This window comes from Mastacembelus armatus, chromosome 17 (genome assembly GCF_900324485.2).
Source record: "Mastacembelus armatus chromosome 17, fMasArm1.2, whole genome shotgun sequence".
NCBI classification, from domain to species: Eukaryota; Metazoa; Chordata; class Actinopteri; order Synbranchiformes; family Mastacembelidae; genus Mastacembelus; species Mastacembelus armatus.
In genome coordinates this window covers 22,894,387-22,916,781 of record NC_046649.1, presented here as the reverse complement: position 1 = coordinate 22,916,781, position 22,395 = coordinate 22,894,387, and the positions used below count along the sequence as shown (strand labels likewise).

The following is a 22,395-nucleotide window of genomic DNA, read 5'->3' as shown; positions in this document are numbered from 1 at the left end:
GATTTGACTGAAGAAAGAAACACATTTATTGTCTTTTTATTTCTTTACAGGTTTGAGTCAATATCATAAATACCCAAAGGCTGTGTGTGTTTTCTTTCTATGGGAAATGCAGATGACTAGTTCTTCTCAAGTCAACTTGTTTTTCTTAGGTATGCAGAATGTACTGAGTCTATAATGCTCATGAGTATTTTTATCACTGCAAATAAATTATTTGTGTTAGTTTTGGTGTTTTTTTTTTTTTATCTCGTAAATTATTGTCACTGAAGCCAAAAAATAATTATTAATAATAATAATTATTATTATTATTAGTAGTAGAATAGAATAAATAGATTCACATTGGACATCACAATAATATTCCCACCAAAAACCAGTCGGGCAGAAAATGTTCAAACAGCACAAACGGTTTATTTTGACTCCACAAGCAGAAGCTTGCTCCTCAGTACACAGCTACAACCCTCCACACTGCGGTCAAGTCGAGCCAACAGGTTTCATCTTTGTGTGTCTGCGAACTGAGCTGTGGGGTTTGTTCTACATCAACAACTTCTACAAGACTGTCAACACCGAGGAGCCACAGGTTCACAGGTCAGCGGGCGGCCGATGCTCAGCGATGGACACGGTAACACAATGTGGCTCAGTGAAACGCAGTGAAACCTGCTTAAACTGTCTCAAAGATTCTGGATAACACACACACACACTCACACTCTCACACACACACTCACACACACACACACACACTAAAGGTGTTTAAACCAGGGGTCAGTGGTTTCTGCTCTAGTGCTAAAACATCCACTTTTAAATTGTGCAGCTGACAGTTTTTAGGTGATTCCCAATGATCGGGCTGCACTGAGACACAGAAACATCACGTTTTCCATCTCTGGTGGAAACAAAATCAGCTCAGTTTACAGATGAACTGACGTCGTCCACCGTGAAGAAATGAAGTGGATTTAACAACAAAATAAAAACATAAAATGCAGGATCACGTCATCAAGTTATGAAGGTTAATGCAGCTGAAATACACAATGAAGCCAACTCAGCTCCTTTCTTTGCTATTTTACAGTTTCTAAGATACAAATGTTATGGTTTTAAACTTACAGCTGCCTTTTGACAAGTACAGTAATTATTTTAGTTAAGTGAAAATATTCATATCTTAAGGTAGTGATGATGTTTTTACACCTGCGATCTCAGCAGACAATATTTCTGAGGTTTCTCTATGCATCTCAAAGGTCGGCAGCAAACACTTTTGTTTTGAAACGCTCCACAAATCTAACGCTAGACTTTTATTTTGAAATGAGCTGAGCTTGTGCATCGTGTTTCTGCTGGAACTAACGAGGCCTGTGGAAACACACAAGTACTGCAAAGTTCAACAACAACAGGACGACGGCTGTACTGTAGCCAAAACTTGAAATCCTTTGTTACAACATTAATCATGTTTTTAGACACACACACACACACACTTTGTTCAGGTAATGCAGTGAAATCATCTGAGAGCACACACACACACACATCACTGCATCCTCTCCTGTTCACTTGAATGCAGCTTTGGCAAAGTGTTGAAGCCTCAGCGTGGAAGCAAAGCAGGTGACAGTGAACGCATCACAGCCCTCGTCAGAGATTTGACTTGTTCTGACGCAGTGTGACAAATATGGCGCTGACACTAATGACTAAAGGGCGCTGCGAGAAACGTTACAGTCAGGTCAGACATGAGTCCACTATCAGTGCAGAGGGAACGTTTCAGCATCAGTTCAGTGACGTCAAATACGACGCCAGTTTTTAATGAATCTCTTTCTGCTGAAATCAGATTCTCTTACGTGACAAAGTGACAAAATGAGTTTTCTCTGTACAATGTGCACAAGCTAATCTCCATGTACGTGAACTCACCCTCCATCTCATGCTTCAAAAAGAATCCACAGGTTAGACGGAGTCTGGTCCAATGGTCCGTTCAGGTTTAGTGGATAAATGAAATAATCTACCGGTTCCAATTGGTCTGATCACCAAATGATGACAAATGAAGCCAGCCGACTTATTCCTGAATTTTATGTCCAATTAAAAATTCAAGTCTTCTGAATTTACATGTGACGTCCTCATTTTCTAATGAAGCTGGTTTATGCTAAACGTTAATATCTGAAACACACACAATTACAGAGCCACTGCTCTAATTATGACCAGCACCAGAAACTAAAGTCAGGAACTAAAAAAAAAAAAAAATCTCTTTCTGCATATTCGTTTGTTTCTACATCTCAGCAGCTGAATTTCAGGCAAATCACTGACAGACAGGCTGGAAAAACAGCAGAACTCATTTCCATCAACATCAGAAAAACACCATGTTGTTCTGAAGCGTCTGCTGGTTGAAGACATGCAGAAGAAGAAAGACGGCCTGTGTAAACTATTTCTATTTTAGGGCATGACTGCACTGAAACAATCAGCAAGTCCATTTTTGACTTAGTGTTTGTTCTCTTGATCTCATACTCTGCTGTTTGTAGGACTGACCCGTCACACGGTGCGTCATGGTCCTGGACGTGTTTCTGATATAAATGTGATTTAATTATGTTTTGTAGTAATAAAACACTACATTGACTAGAATCTCCACATTTTGTTTACGGTATCATCTTTTGTCTATAATTTCTTCCATTTTGAATAAATTCAGTAATTGCTCCGTGTCAAACTAAATGGTCGAATGTGCAGCTTCAGGTTTTACATCCTGCAAAGCTGCACAAACAAATGGGGGACGAAACTCTTTACCAACAGCAGCTCTGCCTGCACAGCTCAGCCATCAGCCTCTTTGAGTCTTCACACAGGACCATAAAAATCCACCAGCATTAGTCCCCTGGCTAACTTCCTCACTCTGACTATACCAACTACGTACACAATCAGCAAAAGCTTTTTTCTTCTTCAACAAAGCAGCAAAAAAAAAAAAAAAGAAGTGTAACAGCGACTGGTGACTTTTTAAAAAGGTGCCCCACCTGCTCACACACACACACACACACACACACACACACAAAGATTATTGAGAAAAAGAAGATTTAAGCATCAGATCCACAGAAACGTGAGTGAACTTCTTCCCTGTGCTGCCATCTGCATCAATGTCAAGCAACTTAAAGACTTAAAGAAATCCAAAATGACCAGGTTCGATTTGGACACAACCACAGAAACCAGGAAACTGAAATGAATCAGAAGTTAAATAAGTTATCACTCAACACCAAAACTAATATAAAACTAGTGATCTGATCCTTTGAGACATCAGCCTTTCATCGTTGTCTGCAGGTTAATGTCAGATCAGATTTGCTGTTCTGCAGCTGAAACCAGCATCAAGCGTATCCGCAGCACCTTTCTTTCCTCTAACGCTTTAGCCTCAGCAAAACACGCTCTGCTTTTTAGCTTTCAGTTACATCTCTGTGCTTTTTACACCACAGGTCTTTTTTTTTTTTTATTGCAACGACAAAAAATTGCTTCCATGCAAACAAACACTCAACTGTGCTCTGAGTATATTGGCAGCGGTGATTTAGAGAGTGAGACAGATGCATGAGGCAGCGAGCACAAGTCCTTCTGCTGTCCCTGAGTCTGGGGGACCACAGATCTCAGGGAGCTGAGTATGAAAACTGAACCCCTGTGGGCTCCAGACGCTTATTAAAACTCATATTTTTATCTTTCATTAGAGTCGTCGCTCAAATGACGTCGTTACGACACGTGACACATTTTCACAGACAGAAAGGATGAAGCTAAACTTTGTACAGCAGCACTTTAAGCCCACAGGTGATGAGTGTTCGATACTCCAAACAGACTCTGGCCGGGGCGGCACTGTCAGGTTCCAGTAGTAGCGGATGGACGTCATTTCTCCTGCAGCAGAGCGGGGATGTTGATGTTCCAGCCGATGGCCTGCCGGTCGAAGCCGCAGGTGAACAGGTTGCAGGAGGTGTTGTCTTCACACCAGGCGGAGCAGCAGACCATGCGCCGGTGACCCTGACCCACGACGGACAGACAGAGCCGTTATCACTGAGGCTAAATAGTGAAGCTAATAATCACACTGGCTCTTATTTTGAAATACAAGTCACTGTAAACTTGTGCTCGGTTTTTATACATTGGTTGTTTTTATATTGTCATAAACAATATACAACAAAAATATGATTCTAGTCTTTTGGCACTTCGTCTGAACTCGGGAGGACAGTGAGTATTGATATAAATACATATAAAAAAAAAAAAACATGCACACTGAAAACTCAGTTGGCAGTGAACGGGAAGGTGTGTGTGCTGCCAGGAGCCAATCATCTGCTCCTCCACCGACTCACCTGCCTGTTGCTCCGCGGGAGTCGAGCCAGTCGCACCCCAGACATGTCGAACAGCCGGACCTGCCGATTGTCGTGAGGAAGAGCGATGATTTTCTGGTTCACCGACACGCTGATCCTGAACACAACAAGCAGCGGGACGGGTCAGAACACACAACGTTGGATTTCATCTGCAGTAAACAGACTCCTGAAGGAGCTAACTTGAGCTTTGGGAATTTGTATCAAGTGTTTTTTTTTTTTTTTTACTATTTTTGGCCCAGACAGGCTGAATAATAAGATCGTGACATTTTTCAATGAAAGCAAATGACTTGTTCAGTGCTCTGCAGGGACTTCTCATTCAGAGCAGCAATTATAAATATTATATTAAACCACAGAAACACAGGCGCTCTCGCTTGTGACGTCAGTGCTCACGCACCTGTTGACGGCAGAGTCGGTGCGGATGGTTGCTATGGGCGACCTCATGTTCTTCAGGTCCCACACTTTGACGGTTCGATCGTCACTCCCAGACACCACGTTGTCTCCCACGGTGAACACAGCAGACGTCACGGTGCTGCGAAGGACAAGAAACCCTGATAAGAATCGATGGTGCCATTTATCTGTGTGGATGAAACGATCTATCAAACCGACACCTCTGATAAATAATGAATCAATATCACAAGCGAACACAGCAATAAACCGTAGCTTGTTACACCCAGAGGTGGAAAGTAACTGAGTACATTTACTCAAGTACTTCCCATTATTGTGAAATGTGCCATTCGACTACTTTCACTTTTACTTTGAGATTTAGTTTACTGATATTTTTACTGCAGTAACACTTTGAATGCAGTACTTTTACTTGCAACAGAGGATTTTTACACTGTGGTTGTGATTTTTACTTTACTGCAGAACAGGATCTGAGTATTTATTTCAGCACTTTTCCAACTAAATCAACAAAAACCTATGAACCAGCTCAACTTAAACTGGTTTTAGTTTATTAAAATTGTTATTTATCAATTATCTATTTATCCCCAGATATACTCATTTGTCAAAGTGTGACCGTTCAAAACAAACGTAAACAACTGAAGTCAGAGAAACCAATTGTGTGTGTGTGTGTGTGTGTGTGTGTGTGTGAGACACTGACTCAGTGTGTCCCTGGAACACATTGACAGAGTGGATGGACGGGTCTCTGAAGTCCCACAGTCTGAAGGTGGTGTCCCTGGATGAGGTGACCACCAGACGCTGGGTGGGGTGTGTGCAGCAGTGGGTCAGCTCCTGGTCATGGCCTGAACAAACACATGCACAGATAAGCACAGAGGAGAATCTGCCAGAAAACTCTCCCTCACATGCTTCCTCCCACCCCCTCCATGTTCGTCCCTGCATTCAAATCTTACCCTTTGCTAAATCCTTACACATTTACTTCTTGCACTGTTACTCATTTTGCATAATGCTCTTCCATAGCTTCGTTTATCTGGCAGCAGGACGGTGTGTTCCACAGTGAGATGCTCCTTAAACTCAGTGAGACCAGGTTCAGGGCTGACATGCTGGAAAACAACCTCCCACAAGGACACGAATCCCTCCCAGCTCCATGGAAATCATACTTAGCCCTGACCTCCATGTTAAAGAGTGAGGTATCACTCTGACCAAAACTGACAGCCTAAACTCTCCGGACCTCAACCTGTGTCCTTTCTTAAAGCAATACTGGTGAATACAGGACAGTTATAAGATGTAATCAGTGCCAGTGGTATCATTAAACCTGTGCTCACCGAACATCAGCTACAGCCAGAAAAGCTTTCTGGGTGGAAAGATAAAAACTATTCTGTAAAACAGCCAGTTTCTGTTCATGTAAAATGAAACTGAGTCAGAGCCAGATCTGAACATCCAGTTTACATGTTGTCAGAGCCCAGAGTTTAATCATAAACCCACTAATAGTGTCATCGTCATACCAGTAAGTGAGTGGACCAGCTCTGAGGTCTCCACGTCGTACAGGTTGGCAGCTCGATCCCAGGAGGCCGTCACCACCTGTTTGCCGCCCACCAGCCAATCAGCAGCGATGACCACACCCTGATGGCTGCGCAGAGTCGTAGTCGCCACGCGGACAGAGGGACAGTCGTTTGGACCCTCGATCTCGCCGTCGGCCTCGTCTTTATCCGAAAAGTCCACGTCGTCGTCGCAGGGAGTCTGCTGCTTCACAAGACGAGTTAAGTTACAGACACAGTGCAAACATGAGAAACTCACAGTGGCACACACTAACAGGCTTTATGCTTACACTGATATCAGCAACAGGCTGTGGAGTCGGCAGCTGCACCATGTATCTCCAGATGTGAGCTGTCTGGTCTCCAGAGGCTGAGGAGAAGAAACGTCAGAGTCAAGACAAATCAGCCTGTTTGTTAAACCTGCGTCTGAATGAGACCAGGTCTCATGACTCGGCAGGTTAAGTAGAGATGATCTGCAGTGTGTCCACATCTCTGCTTTGTTGTTTAAAGCAAACATTTATGAATGAGGAAAACAAAAAGACAAAATAATTTTGCCTTGACACAACGTAAAGACACATCCCTCCCATTTGTTAATTGCTCTGATGTATAAAAAAATTACAACTTCTTGACAAAGAAAGATAAAACTGGTAACTGGTAAATAAAGTCTCTCTGACCCTGTTGGTTTCAATCAAAGCAGCTCCACCAATAAAATTGTTACAGACACAACTACAACCAACTTCACACTTGAACCGTCAGATCTGAATCTGGGGAAATCTGCTCTGACTTGTTTTGTCCTTTGGTCACTCCAAGAGCAGATTTGCTTTAACATTTGAAGTTAACTCTGAACTGGATTCAGCCTGTGGTGTTTTGGATCATTACCTGTTAGAGCCATCTGCTCGGTGGGGTGGAACTTGATGGAGTTGACTGTAGAGACAAGAGCAGATGCATCTGAACAAAAATAATTTCCTAACAGGGCACATACTGCATGTCAACGATAGTCGCAGAGAAAAGTTTATGTAGGTTTCATGAGTAGAGCCCAGTTTGAGTTTGAGTTAACTCTACCTGATCCTTGATGGCCCATATATTTCAGGAGGCACTTCCCAGTCTCGATGCTCCACAGCATCGCGGTGTGGTCTGACGGGACACGTTCAAAAGCATTTACACTACGGTCCACAGTACTTACGTAATAAGGTCTTGACATACATTCATTGGTCTGATCTTTTATTATTATTAGTTTAATATCAAATGAACAGGAATCTAGAAGGTTATAGAATAAAACGCAGACAAGTATGAAAAGAGAAAAACCAAAAAGAAGCCTGAGGCTTTTGACTCTGCTGACCATGCAGGAACAGAGTGACATGAAAATAGAAAATTAGTATATAAAATGGGTGAAATACCTGCAGATGCAGTTCCCAGCACCACGGGCTGTGTCCTGGTGACGCTGAGGTCCCAGATGCCGTCTCTGTGGCCGACATACTCCCTGACCAGCTGGCACACGGCTCTGGATGTGGTCGCTTTGAAACTGGACACAATCTGCCAGCGACACCAAACTCAGGTTAAGACACAACAGCAGTAAGGCCCAGCGACGTCCCTGCCAGGGTTCCTACACACCGTGCGTCTCAAACTGGTTTCCTTGTGTTTTGGGTGTGTGGGTGTGAAGGCTGACTGGTTAGTGATTCATGTGATGTGCTTCCCCACACATGCTCAGCCCACTGAAACCTACTTCTGAGAAATGGAAAACTGGCATCCTAGGGTGCTAAGACCCACGCACGAGGCGGGAATTTAGTGGAGTCAACTAATGCAGATGTGGAAGTTTTGTTAATTTCACGTTCATTAAACTAAGAATGTCTGCTTCCTACTTTCAGAGCATTTTACAGTTTAACTTGAAATGACGAAGTTCACCAAAGTCTTTAAATTCGAAAGAAACAACATTTGCTTAAAAATAAACCAACTTAAGTGCTGATTGTTTTTGTAGCAGTAAAAATGGTGCAAACATGATGGAGGTGACTGGAGCGTCTCTCCTCATACACTGGGCAGACACTGATGCTCGTACTCTGACTACAGTGACTCAACAATCAGCTTAATAACTGTAGTTTACTGAAAGTTTCTCGAGTTGAGTTAATTTAACTGAGTTGGGTTTACATTTCCCTACACAAATAAAAAAACTAATGTGAGTTAATCCACATCTTCAGGGCTGCAGGCAAAGTTTCTAATTTGAACCAGCTCCAAATGATTTACAGTGTAAGATCTCTTTCTAATGGCAGCATCTAAATACAATGAAGTATGAAGGTTTTAAAAAATTCCCACACTTTTTGTGTATATTTCAAACATTTTAAGGTCTGGAAATAATCCAATTAAAGATTTCCAAACTTTTACGGAGCTGTGTAGGAACCCCGGCCTGTTAGGAGGAGGAAGCGGGTCAGCAGGTCAGCAGAACTGAGGATCACTGAGGAGCTGCTCAGCAGGGTCCCTGTAGTATGCTGGGGCTACGAAGCTTTGACTGACAACAGCATTATCATATCAGTTCTGGGTTCAGGAGCTTTTACTAAAATCTCTTTATTGGTATTTGTTTTAAGTTTGTCTGAGCACTCGACAGATGGGCTGTAAGAAACCCCACCCATGGGATGCTCTAAGTACTTCAAAACAAACGCCATCAATGACCAGTCAACCCAGATCTGGTATCAACACAATGCAGACGTATTAAGGATCAGTGCCGTATGCTGCATTTGTTGTAGAAATATTACTGTAAATGCAAAAACTGCAAAAAAAGAAAGAAAAATTTAGAAAGGAGCAAAAGGAAGGGAAGTTATGGTGAGACAGAAGAAAATGATCAGTAATTAACGTCGGTCGCATCGAGGTTTGGTCAAAGTGTTTACATTAAAGATGGGGACGATACAAACTGGACTCTTGGTTCCTTTTGGACACAGACCACTAAATAAGTTCCAACTGAAAGGAAGCAGGAGAGCACAGAGAACAGCATCATTCATCTGAGAAATAAAGCTGGAGCTGCACACAGAGCAGAATCAAAATCTGAATGGAAATCAACAAATGAACGTCAAAATAAACCAATTCAAGTGAAGATACAATGAAAAATACCACTACTGAGCAACAGCACCAGTGGCTGCTGTTTGTCTGTAGTATATCATTTCTATCTTTGTCCTATAATGCGTGACATAACGTGTAACAATGTGAAGATGAATCAAAAGTCATTTGTGTCTCCTGCTGTCGTGAGGATGATGATGAATCCAGAACTTGCTCAAATGTAACAGTGAAGCGTCATGTTACATTTAAAAATGAAGCGGCAGCGACGGGGAGTTTTAGGGAGACGGGAAGCTGCTGGAAAAGCTTTAAGAAACTGGCTGAACAGTGAATCTAATGCACCTAGAAGTTAAGGCGGTTCGCAGCTGCAGCGTGCAGTCGGCCATAGCCACATCAAGATTTTCTGTTCTCCCAACCTTTTTACTGTTAGAGCATCAGTTAACAGTAAAACAGATATAACTAAAGTGATAGATCAGCTGGTATTAGATGATCACAGATACACTGGTGCAGGTAGATATTCAATAACAGTAACAGCTGTCAGTGCAGAAACGCCAGATACCTGTTGTCTCCTGCACAACACATCCACATAAAAATGTTTGTGTTACTTTGTGTTTTTAGAGAAAAATCATTTAAAGTATAATAGAATTTTTGTAAAGAATTCAAATCAATATGGGAATCAGCTTCAAAAGTACCAGAAACTTCAGATGTGTGAAACCCTGACCAAAACACACTGCAGTCACATGATTAGATACAACTAAATGTTTTTGTCACTGGCGTCAACTGACTCTCTAAAGTCACCTGAATAATCTTTGGCAGCTAGAAAAGGTTTAAATCACTCACATCTGCCAGTGTAAATCTTAAAGTGGCCAAGCTTTCACTTTCAGCAGTACCAGAGCACTGATCAGAAGCAGCCAACTAATGTCCCTCCACCCTGAGTGTTTTATTAATGAAGGCACAAGAAGCAGTTTGATGTAACAGCTGCTTTGTGTTAAAAAAGTCTCCAGAGTGCATCATTATGTGAAGCCTAAACCAAAACTAAAGGGGGTGCAACCGAAAAAGCCTGTTAGTTTTTAATCTCACACAGAAACTGGTTTTAAAAAAGCTCAAACTCCTACATTTGAATGACCAAGTCTCTTGGGGAGGGAGTGTCGACCCCCTGGCTGGGCTGTTCATGCATATTGGCACACAAGGGGGGGGAGAAATCAACAAATTACCCATGAGTCTCCACCCCACAACTCCCAACTGGTTACGCTGAAGTTGCGGGATCCAGCTACTCTGGCATGGCAAGAATTTGAACGTGGCTACGAGCAAAAAGGTGAAAAAGACAGCAGTTCTTGTCTTTAACATTCACAAGTCATGATCGTACACTGACGGCCTAGAAAACAATTCAGACAATTTATGAATTAAACCTCATTACATAAGTCAATGCAGCAAACCAAGACTTAACGAAAATGATCAAAATTCAAAGAGTATGTGCGCACACACATATTAAAGAAGGCTTCAACCCACAATATTTACATCGATGATTTTCAAAGTTCTGGATAATAATTAGGGTTAATTGATTACCTTGCTCGTGGAAGCCTTGTAGGTCGTCTTCAGTTTTTGGGACAGCTGGCTCGTGCTATGACTCGCTGTCAAACAAGGTCAGAGATATCAACGTCATACATGTTGATAAGAAGACAAATCGAGCATTGATTTAATTATACTGTATACAGTCACCTATTTCACAGCACAGTCAAAACAGAGGTGAATGCAGAGTGTGACTCACCCTTTGTTTTCAGAGCTCCTTTGGCTAAATCTGCCCCTTCGAAAGTCTGTCCCTCTCCAGCCAAACGTTCATTCAGCGTCTCGATTTCTCTGCGTACTGACAGCAAACGAGTCGTGTTAAAAACTGCACTGATCACAGATTAGCCCACATTGATTCAAATCTGAGTGATAGCAAAATTAGACAAAAAAAAAGAAGAAGCTTGAAACCCAAATTAGCTGATAAAATCTGGGTGTTCCCTTCAACTAAGCACTTGCTGCAGAAACGTGAATGTGAAGAAGTTTCCAGCTGTACTGTATCGACCATATACTGTTTTTGGATCATGAAAGGTTAAAGGAATCAATACTTCCTGACTTCTTGTTGACATACATTCCAGGTTTTCTATGTAGAGGTTTTCGAACTCCCTCTCGATCTGACTGAACAGGTCCAGCAGATTGCTCCTCAGAGACAGAGGCAGTTTGGAGTCCTGCAGGGAGAGACGGGGGGAACATTAAACAACCTGGAAGAACATGAGACTATCACAGAGGAGACGTGCACAATGTGTGGGAGGGGGTGTTTCAGTTCAAACACTGAGCAGAGGAGTCGGTGAAGAGGGTGTGTACAGTTGTTTTAACATGACGGAGGCTGGGGAAAAAAAATGAAGCCTGATAAAAATGACAGTGTACACCGACACAGCCTCCCTCCCTCCCTCTCTTGGCAGCTGCACCAAATGCTACCATAAGTGAGCTACTATTTTGGGGTGTTTAGACTATTCTGTAAGGAACAATACGAAGTGTATTACTTTAACAAAGCACAATATAATCATTGAGGAAGGAAATAAGAAGGAACGCCTGTGTCACGTTAAATCAGGAAAGAATCAATAAAAGATTCTACAAGAGGAAAGAATTAGTAAAAATAATCCTGGAGCCCAATAAACGGGTCTTAAAAGCCTTAAACCTTAAACTCTGGCTTTTCAGCTTGAAGAAGGAAAAACTTCAGGTTCAGCAAACAACAGTTTAATGTGTTAAAACTAATTATAGACAATTATAGTGCCATTTATCTTACTATTAACAAGCACACAGACTTTGAAACACACGTACTGTATGCTGCTTGTGGTGTGATAGAAATTTAAAGGAAAAACAGATACTTTAGATTAAAAGTCTCTAATTCACAATAACCTCCAGAAAAAATAAATGACTAAAATACCTAAAAAAAAGGCTGTTTGAAAGGGAAAGGCTGCAGTATGGGGGGGGGGGGCGTATATACGACAAACGCACACTGCAAAAACAATGACTATAGGACACAGCACTAAAACACATGGGGAGCAGGACACAGATTGAGATGTAACAGCCATAAAACCCAAATGCTAAAAATCCTTTGCATAAAAATGTTAAACACAAAATACACTCAAGACTCATGTTTATTTATTAGCAGTAGTGCAGCCAAACTCTGCGACTGCTGTGTCAAACCGTGTCACGTAGCAGACACACTTCCCGAGAAATGATTGATAACGACTGATTGATAAACAGAAACTTTGCTGCTGTTCATCAAATGCTTTTGTACAACAACAGTGTCATGTGTTATCTTGGCTCACAGTCAAGGTGGGACAGGAACATGAGAATGACACACCAGGTGACAACTAGAATAACACATTTATGTCTTGAAAGTCAAGTATCGATCCAAACAATGTAAAATTCAACTAAAACCATCTTAATAAATCATCCAGAGACTTATGTGTCACAAACGTTAGAAAAAATGGCCACATTGAGACAAACAGCTTGAAAGTCACAGGCCTGATTTGTTTTACAAACTGGGAAACTAACAGGATGTAACCGCACCAACACAAAATACAGTCAGGTCTGTTCCTTGACAGAAATCCCATCGTAGGTGTGACTGAACGATAATTATTGATCGAATATCTAGAAAATCACTTGTTAAAGAAGAAAGGATGTGCTGATTTAACAGAGAAAGCCACACAACACCTCGTCTACATACTAATCAAACCTACACGACTAAAGTTAGCTCTAAAACTCATCTGGAAAGTTACACTACAGGCTGAAACATGGACAACTAGACACCTGAAACTTACCTCCATTCTCATGAAGGATTCCAGATTATCAGAGGACTGGGACCAAAAGGGACCAGAGTGAAAAAACAGAAAGTCATGAGGAAGGGATTACACTGTTTGCACCACAGTCAGTCGGAAACAGCTCCTTGTACTGTACGTGGCCAAAATCCAGAACAACTCTCTGCTCCTTTCCCTGGAGAGTTAAATACTGGCAGGGAAGCAATGATAAACCATATCCTGTCATTTCAAACGCCAAGAGTGTGTATAACTAACAACATGAGAGACTCCTGATTAACAGCACCATTTAAAATATTCAGATTTCCACCCAGGCACAATTCAAAGAAATATATTAATGGTGACTTGTAGGAGGTTAAGCATGTTCTGCTTAAGTCTGAATCTATCTCTAACTGGTTCTTCATTCTTTTAATCCCTTTTTTTCTCCTTTTCCCTGTTTTACTATCTTCTCAGACAATTTTCTCCAGGCAACTGTGTTCATTCAACATCCCAGGAGTAACTGAGTTCCCAAAGTGAAATCCAGCAAGGCCTTAGATTCCTGAGAACCACCAATCAGCACCAGTGATCCAACAGATCCACCTGACTGAAGTGCAAATGCCTAAGCCTGTTCTGAATCCATATGTTTTACCCACTGAGTTAAAATAACATTTCTATCATGCAGTAATTATGGCCTGCTTAAGCCAGCCACATATAAAGCATCATGTGCTCTTTAAACGGGTGCATTAAAACCTAATTGGCTTAGGTTCCAAACTAGAGCGCTTACGGGTGCAGACAGCAACAGCAGGACAGCAAGCTAATGATGACGGGCAGGGGGGAAACAGTCGGACACCTCAGAAAAGCAGCTGGAAAAATCATGGGGTGATCCTAGTCACGGTTACCTAGAAATGTCGGTAATGTTTTTATTCATCTTCACTGTGTGAATTCCCCTCACCTGTCCCTCTAGCATGTCTCTCTGCAGGCCAGAGCGCTCCTGCTCCGTGCTGTTGGTCCTGCGGATGGACAAGCTATGAGACTTCCTCTTCTGCTTGGCCTGGCGGGCGGCGACACTGCTCCCACTTTCCACTGGCATCCCTCCTTCCAAACCTGAAGCAACCACGGTCTGAAAGTCACACAATCACAGAAATAAGAGACCAAACAATCAAGGAAAGAAATAGCAGTCGCACTAAGGTGGGGGTCGGGGCTGCACGCGAACCACTCGCTCAACAACTTCACACACAGGAAACCGTAAGACGACTGTGCTGTCCTGGCAGTGGCTGCATTTGGCAGCCTCCATGTGTGAACGTGCAAAATGAAGAAGTGAATGAGTGTGAAACAGAGTGTTGCCGAGCGTATAAGCTCAGCAAACCCTCAGCAGGCTTCTTCATGTGTAACAAGAGGAATTACTGAGACACAAACCGAGAAGTGTGCAGCAGTAACACAATCTTCTTGTTTCTAAAAACAGAAAATGAGCTAATACTAAAGTTTTGTTGGAGAACGTGGAAATATTCTAATTGGGGCTCGGCACAAAGGAAAAATATATCATTTATGTGTCCAGGGGTCCATCTCCTGAAAACTACTTATTTAGTGGTGGCAAATGAATGTTCACAAACTGGAAATAATGTGAAATATTTTCCTAGTGTTGCAATCAATGCTTGTTTTTACTAAATGTTAAAATGCCCATCATACAATAGATTATTTTGGAACAAAAAGCCAACTGTTGGTTATCATGTATATATTTTAACTGTTTGGTCTATAAATACTAGAAAATGCATCATCATCAACACCTTGTTCACATTTTAATTCCTGTAATTTCTTCCATAAATCCTGTGCCAGCTTTGTCACTGTAACTGCTGCAATCAGACCTCTGGGATGTTATTGATATTCTGAATTGATATTGTTAAAAACAAAACACACACTTACAGAGACACACAAACACTGTTCCTGATGCTCATATCACAGTAATGACAACACACACGACACCTGTGTTATATTTGCCCTTGAGCTGACATAAGGAGACACACAGGTGACACAGGTGTTTCTTTCTTTTAGCAAAGACACATCACTGCTTGTTGTTGGTTATTGTCTTTGCACGGACTGACGAGCCTTGTTTAGCTGCCGGGGGTTGGTTCCTCTTACAGACTGTCACTGATGTTTCATAAGGACCCGAGGACGATTAAAAAAAGACCTTTATGCGACCTGTGTGTGTGTGTGTGTGTGTACATTTCAAGGACAAACGTTAAATAAATAAATAGTCCAGCTCCCTGGCTGTAATATTAATAATATTACCAAACGTACATACTGTTAGCCTTGTTAGCGCGGTGCCAAACGCAAGCTAGCCAAAGCTAACATGCTAATAGGCTAACGATTAAGACAACCTGCCCAAACCTGGTTTTCGACCTACCAGAAAGTCTACAGGTACAGGGTTTTATTCCGGGGTATCGTGGGGAACACGACCCTTTCTAGCATTTTCTTCAAAGCTGCGATGGTTTTGTCCAAAATCCGTGTTGACAGTTGACGAGCTCGGCTGCGTGAGAAAAGATAACGAAGCCAATTCCGGCCAGGGGCTTTTCGCAATAAAAGCCGTGGTTTCTCTATAGACCAAACTCCACTCAAAATGCGCTGGTTTCCTGCTATTCTTGGGTATTAACAAACACCAGCACCGAAAACCATTAACTTTAAATGTTTTCACGGATAAATGACATCTTACGGTAGTTTCGGGATATTAAAAAGGTATGAAGAAGCTTCAAATCAGGAAATTGAGATTTTTTTTAAAAATAACTGAGTCACACGCTTTTACAGAAAACGTGATTGCATTAATATTATTAATATTAATTAATATCTAATTAAATTGTGAAAACTAAACGTTAAAATTCTTTAAAAATAAAAGCTCTCAGGCTACCACACTAAGATAAATCCCACATCCAACTCAATACAGGAATGATGAAGGGAAAACACAGCAAGCTCCCAGCTCCCACCTTGGGTTTCCACCATGAGACCAAATTGAAGACAACCTTGCTGCAGTGTTTCATTCAGGAGTATGTTTATTTGTCTCCTTGTTAATGAATATTTCTCAAGAAGAGACTTGCAGTGCAAGAACCATCACTTTATCCAAAGTAGAGCCAGCAATTCCAGAGCCACATACAAGCTGTAAGGTGAAAGTTCACTGAGCTGCTGGTGCTGAGAGAAAAACTTGTGAAATCATATACAATTCAGTTAAAAACTGAATAATATTTGACATAGCCCCTGTTAGTCAGGGTCTAAGTTTGATGCTGATAACATCAGTAACAGGATAAGATATTTAGATTCATCTGGTTTCTGAGTCTCTCTGAGACATGCTATTATTATAATTACTAATCATTTAAAGTGTGGGTGCATTTCCCCAGCAGCTTTACAGTTTTCTGTGACACCATCATCCACCCATGCCACAAAAATACTACATGACATGAGTTTTCTTGGTTAAAAGGAAGGCTATTTCATGTTCAGATTTCTGCACATAGATGCCCCTTGAATGTGTTTCTCAAGAGTCCAGAACCAGCGGTTTTATCTGCGATCTGTGGTGCCTGACTTCCTCTTTCCGGCCAGGAGGTGTTTGGGTTTGAGGTCAAACACGTGTCTGTCTGATTCGCCTTTCTTGCCTTGGCGGTTCATGCCTTTCTGGGAGTTCTTCATCATCTTCTTCGCCTTCTTTGCCATCTGAGAATCAAATTACAAAAATACATTGACATGTGTTTTCTTGGAATTAACTTTTGGAACCAGGGATTAGATTTCCAAGAATTGTACAACACCATCATGTACCTTTGCATCTCGTAGTCCAGACTGGTCTCGTGGTGGACGGGAGGCGCTCTGGCTGCGGGTTTTGGAGGTTGGAGGGGCCGAAGCTTCACGCTTGCGTTTCTTAGTGATGCTGCGGGACCGCCGGGCCTGTTCTGCGTAGTGGCTCTGAAAGTACGAGAGGAAACTAGTTAGTGCTTCTGTGTGTTGCTGTACATGGCTGCTTTCAGACATACCAAGGATTTTTTGTTTTCATTTTGAAATCATAGGCAGTGTAATTCATCATAACTTACATCATCCTTGTTGTTCATGTCCAGGCCGAGGTTGCCCATCTCCTTCTCAAGCTTCTTTCTTTCAACCTGAACAAACCACAGAGACACGAGCAGCAACAAAAAGGTAAGAGACAACCCGAAAAACACAGGAAACAGACGTGACCTCAGAATTTCAGATTAAAATGCTAAGAAGATTATTTTTCTTGTTTCTGTACAACAATGCTGACACTGCAGTGACCTTGGTGGCAGTCCTGGGCATGCGAGGCCCGTGCACATTCTTCTCTTTTGACTTCATGACCATGAGCTGCTTCTTGTCGCGGATCTGTTTGGCCAGAACACGGATCTCTTGCATTTCTTCGTCTTCGCTCTCGTCATCCGAGTCGTACTCCCCGGCTCGCTCCTTCAGCTCCTCCTCCTTCTCCAGGTCCTCCAGTTTCTGTGGCAGACAGAACAGAACATCAAGACATTCAGAAGACCTCAGGAAACAGAAAGCCCTTCGCCCTCTCTACTTTGCCTGTCTAGGAAATCAGGGAATCCCAGTTTTTCATTTTAAAAATCTTTGACAGAAGTGAACCTGGCTAACACAGCTGCAGACTGACCGACACCTTAGACAAAACATGAAGACAACAAAATATAATTGACTGATTTATCAAAAATGAACCAGCAGCTTGTTTATCACTCTCCGTTTCCAGTTGCTGATTTGAAGCAGATACAGTTTTATTTAAAACCCTCAAAAGGATTTTCCTGAGGAAACTGCTTCTCCAACCAAAAACACTTTGTCAACTGCAGTTCGTTGGAATTAAAATCTAACACGATCGAATTTTCACACTGACTCACCTTCATGATTTCAGGGTCAATGTAATCTGCAATATTGTGGCCCTCCCAGACTTCAGGGATCTTATCATGCTTCTCTTCCGCGTTCATCAGATCCCAGTATTCTGAAAGAAAACAGACAAAACCCTTTAAATTTACTGCCGACAGATTCAGTTGCAGCTCAGTTATTGAAATGAAAACTCTTCTTACTCTGTAGGTCAAGAACGTAGTCGTCACCCAGCTCCAGCTCCAGATCTCTCTCCTGTAGCAAGAACAGAAAAAGTACAAAAATTCTGAATTATATATATATGAATTATATAAATTATATTACTGCTTTATAGTTTTACAACGTTAATGCATTCATGCACATGCCATTTAGCACTGCTGGGTATCAATGTGTACTAATTATCTACCTAAAACCTTAAACTACCTTTTAAATAAATGTAGTAAAAATGTGAGTACAAGTAGCACAAATGGTAATTACTCAAGTACAAATAGTTAAAATTGTACTTAAGTTGAGTACGTAAGTAAATGGACTTTATTTCTGAAGTTGACACCATTCGTACCAGTTTGCGTTTGGGTGCATCCACCTCCATGGCCTTCCTGCGGATCAAGGCTCCCTCTGGGATAAATGGAGGCCTCTCCTGGAAACAACAAAGGATACAAAGTCAGATTTAATGCATATCTGAGAACAGCTCAACTGAGAAGACGCAGTGCACAGAATTTACAACTTGAGTGTGTTTTCACCTTCTGGTCTCTCTTGGTTGGCATAGCCAGGTGGAGCCGGTTGAGAACATCGTGGACCTTCTTGCCCTTCATCTTGGTGTCGACACGATGGGCGAGGAGTCGATCACAGGCCTGAGAAACAGGACTGTGAATCACACCACATTAACAGTAAAGGACCACACTCCACAGGTGTATGTCTCTGCGTCTCACCTCAGTTTTAACCTGCATGACTCCCTCCTCGGTCAGGGTGCTGGTCTCGATCACGGGGATTCCCTCAGCAGAGAGGTCTGCAAAGATTTTCTGACAACAGCAAAAAACAAAAATGCAGCCAAAACAAATCTATATAACTTCTCATTAAAATCCACCTGAATGAAAACAGTGACTCATAGTTTAAAAAGCAGCTTTGCAAACTAATAGCATCACACCTTTGGTTAATCTCTACCATCAGATTTTCAGTAAATGCTTTATTTAGCATTAGCATCTGTTTTCTGTGCTGCCATCACATCAGTGAACCTCAGATGTTTCAACTCACCTGGTTTTCCTCAGACAGCTCATTGATCTTCTTCACGTCACATTTGTTGGCCACGATGATGAGCGGCTGCAGGGAGCGAGACAGCAGCGTTAATTCTTCCGCTTTATCATTTTTCCTCAGAGGAAGCAGCTAAATGTGCAGAATACTTTCCACTAACAGAGGCAGATTTTTCCGCTGCCCAAATTTAAACCTGTTGTCAGCAAAACAGGTTCTACTGTTTGTTGAAAATCTGAGTGCGAGCACTTTTCTAACATCAAATCACAGGATGACTGGGTAATGAAGTCCATAACAGTTATCCCAGGGTTCCACCAAAAACAGGCGCAACATACAGATGCCTCACCTTGTTGGCGAAAAGGGGGCGGATGTTGTTAAAGAGCTCCAGCTGCTCCTGCATGGTGTGACCACACTGCTCCGAAACATCCATGACATAAAGAACGGCTGCTCGCAGGTGAGCCAGAGCGGTAATGGCCTGCATCTCGATGGTGTTCCTCTCCTCCAGGGGGTGGTCCAGGATACCGGGGGTGTCCACCACCTGAACACACACAGGAAAAAGAAAAACGATCAGGTCGCTGCACGTTACAGTCGACCTTTATAAGTACGACAGCAGGTGATTCTCTGCAAAGGTCTTTGACACCGTTGTTTTAAAGTTAGGTCAAACAGTACGGTTAAAGTCAACCTGAAAAATAATTCAAATTTCAGACCATTACTTAAAAAATAAACCTGAACATTTAGAGGCCTCTTGTTATTCGTCTTCTGAATTTGTTCAACTGCGAAAGAAGCTTTGATTCAGCTTCAGTTTACCTGCCAGCGAAGGTATCTGTAGTCCATGTGACCCACAAACAAAGACTTGGTGGTGAAAGCGTAAGGCTGGACGTCAACATCTGCTCTGGTCACCTGACAAAAAAAACCATTCATACATGGTAAACTATGGTCTGACACACACCAAACCAAAAACTGTCTCAGTTTAAGGGGCTATGGAGACTTAAAAATTAATCATACAACACTGTCTCGCATTAGCATTTACCCATACAGAGGTTTGTCCATCATGATCTTGCAGCATTAACACTGATCTTACAGTGTGAGACAGCTGTCACACAAAGAGTTGGTGGTATGAACTTGTCTACCTTGTTGATGAAACTGGACTTGCCAACATTGGGGTAACCGCACAGAAGCAGGGTCCTGGTGTTGGGGTCAATGGTCGGCAAACGGGACAGATGCTGACGGACTGTTGAAGGTGAACAATGTAAACATGAGTTATTTTCACATATGAAGACAGAAAAGACAGATGAAACTATTAAAAGAGTCAAAGAACAAGACACAGATTTAGAAAGTTTAAGGCCAACAGAAAATAAACCACTATAGGAAAACAGATTTTTATATTTTTCAGTTACCTTGTTCCAGATACTCCAGACTCGACTTCTGTCGTTTCAGGATGGTGCACATGCGACCCAGAGCAGCTCTCTTCAGCTGTTTGCATCGATACAGAGAATCTCCATACTTCATCAGCCGCACATAGTCTTTAGCAACACTGCAGGGACACAGACAGGGTCACTGAGCCGCATTAAGTCGGGCTTTCATCTCATTCTGGTTTAAATTAAGCTGCATTTCATAATCCTTGTGTTGTTTTTCTTCTCTTTTATAACTGACCATGTCATCACCTTTACTACTTCACTTTACTATTACCCAAATCCACCACACGCAAGCCAAACTTACTTATCAATCAGATTTTTGGCAATGTTTATCTGTCCCAAGGCCAACTTGTAATGGTCTTTGTCGTACAGCACGTTCATCAGATCAGCATAGAATGGATGGATGTCCTGGGGAGAGAACAAACGTTTCAAAAACAATGCAAACCTCACAGACTGATGTTAAAATGACTGGTTGTTACTTACGTCGAGTTTGGGAAAGTCGGAGAGGATCTGCGTGAGGCGGTCATGGTAGTTCTGCTGGGTGAACTTCACCTTTCGCATGTAAAAATGTCGGATACGGTGGATCTGGTAATGCTTGTGTATCACCGTGGGCGTCTTCCTTTGCGTTTTGGATAAAGTGATGTCGATGAAATCCTGCAGGGAAAAGAGCAGTGTCCAAGTTAGGGTTTTACTGAAGACAGAATAATAAACTCTTTATTGTCCAAGTGTCATTTTATTTTAAGGAAATGCAGTTTATACTTCTAAAAAGGAGTTTGTGATTTCAAATCAGTTGCCCATATTTTGATCTTCTTTTGCCTTAGGTATTAATTGCTCATTTTCCTCGTGTTTTATTATGACAAATCTGACACCAAAAAGTAAAGTAAATAAAAAAATCTAAGAATGCATTATTCGTCAACTGTTACTAAACGTTTATAAGGAAAAACAACAAAAAGAAGCAATTTTTGTTTAATTTCCCCAAAAAAATCTCAGGCAAACAGTCTTTCTAGAGTTCTGCCAAATTCTATTAACAAATCTGCCTGTTTAATATATAATCGCTTGTGGGAAATAGAATTGCTTTTATAACAACATTTACCATTACGTGACCACTTAATACTTATATGTTTTGGTAGTTCGGCACAGGAATCAAACAGAGAACAGGTCTCTTTCTCGACAGACCACACCTTTTATAACTTTGCTCCAATGGATTGTAACCGCATGCTGTCATTTAAAGAGTCACTGATAGAGCAACAGGTGAGAAACGTGATTAGTTCCAGAATTATGGGATGTATGTCGGATTAAATAATGCTGACATTTATCCTGTGGCATTACCAAAAAAAAATACAGTCTTAAACTTCAAGATTTTTCTATTGGAGTTTGATGCGTGACATGTCTGTGCTCGTGTCAGCGGCTTTTTAAAGGTCAAGAAAACCAGTTTCCCGCTATAACGCCCTTTACCTGCCAGACTGAAACGACTATCCGGCTGTTTTTAAAGTTATAACCACTTGGAAACCTGCTGGTGTCTCTTTACAGCACCACAACACGTGTTTTCCTCCACAACACAACCCCATGTTCCTTTCCACTTTCTGCCGCGACCCACGACTCAGGAACAGAACCAGAAAAAAAACATCTGTTTAAAACGCTAAGGACGTCGGGTAAAACTTACCTTGGCGGTGGGAACCACCATAATCTTCTTGAAATTATAAAGTGCCATTTTGTCAGAACACGTCGTGGTCCGCTGACGGCACGGGGAAAGGAAAGCTCGGTGTTCCGTTAAAACCGGAAAAGGCTCTGAAAA

The 22,395-nt window shown here is 41.9% G+C and overlaps 2 protein-coding genes across 3 annotated transcripts; both read right to left on the bottom strand.

Annotated features, from left to right (window-relative positions):
• Nucleotides 1-380: 380 nt before the first annotated feature.
• LOC113134561 (WD repeat-containing protein 37) lies at nt 381-15,630 on the bottom strand. 2 transcript variants are annotated; one of them, XM_026314006.1, is made up of 15 exons: nt 15,479-15,630; nt 14,030-14,197; nt 11,406-11,502; nt 11,040-11,135; nt 10,838-10,902; nt 10,486-10,572; nt 7,630-7,765; nt 7,295-7,366; nt 7,112-7,156; nt 6,526-6,602; nt 6,203-6,440; nt 5,401-5,542; nt 4,696-4,830; nt 4,284-4,398; nt 381-3,957 (listed from the first exon to the last, which is right to left on the bottom strand). In XM_026314006.1, the coding sequence occupies exons 2-15, from the start codon at nt 14,165-14,167 to the stop codon at nt 3,826-3,828; spliced, it is 1,575 nt and encodes a 524-aa protein (XP_026169791.1). In that variant the 5' UTR covers nt 14,168-14,197; nt 15,479-15,630; the 3' UTR covers nt 381-3,825. The 2 variants fall into 2 exon arrangements, with proteins under 2 accessions (XP_026169791.1, XP_026169792.1); XM_026314007.1 differs by lacking the exon at nt 10,486-10,572.
• A 463-nt stretch (nt 15,631-16,093) lies between these two features.
• gtpbp4 (GTP binding protein 4) lies at nt 16,094-22,395 on the bottom strand. The gene is made up of 17 exons (XM_026313981.1): nt 22,264-22,395; nt 21,084-21,254; nt 20,905-21,008; nt 20,583-20,719; nt 20,316-20,416; nt 19,993-20,085; nt 19,532-19,723; nt 19,192-19,257; nt 18,870-18,959; nt 18,681-18,791; nt 18,500-18,577; nt 18,144-18,195; nt 17,958-18,058; nt 17,359-17,556; nt 17,142-17,207; nt 16,873-17,016; nt 16,094-16,770 (listed from the first exon to the last, which is right to left on the bottom strand). Exons 1-17 carry the CDS (start codon nt 22,309-22,311, stop codon nt 16,618-16,620), a joined length of 1,905 nt encoding a protein of 634 aa, XP_026169766.1. The 5' UTR covers nt 22,312-22,395; the 3' UTR covers nt 16,094-16,617.

Coding starts and splice junctions, on each gene's coding strand:
- gtpbp4 (XM_026313981.1), bottom strand. CDS start 22,311: ATGGCACTTTATAATTTCAAGAAGATTATGGTGGTTCCCACCGCCAAG. Junction 21,009..21,083: donor CCGACTTTCCCAAACTCGAC/GTAAGTAACAAC, acceptor TTCTCTCCCCAG/GACATCCATCCATTCTATGC. Junction 16,771..16,872: donor CTGGACTACGAGATGCAAAG/GTACATGATGGT, acceptor TTTGATTCTCAG/ATGGCAAAGAAGGCGAAGAA.
- LOC113134561 (XM_026314006.1), bottom strand. CDS start 14,167: ATGCCAGTGGAAAGTGGGAGCAGTGTCGCCGCCCGCCAGGCCAAGCAG. Junction 7,766..10,485: donor TGTGGGGTGGAGACTCATGG/GTAATTTGTTGA, acceptor TGTCGCTGGCAG/ATTGTGTCCAGTTTCAAAGC. Junction 4,399..4,695: donor ACCGACTCTGCCGTCAACAG/GTGCGTGAGCAC, acceptor TGTTGTGTTCAG/GATCAGCGTGTCGGTGAACC.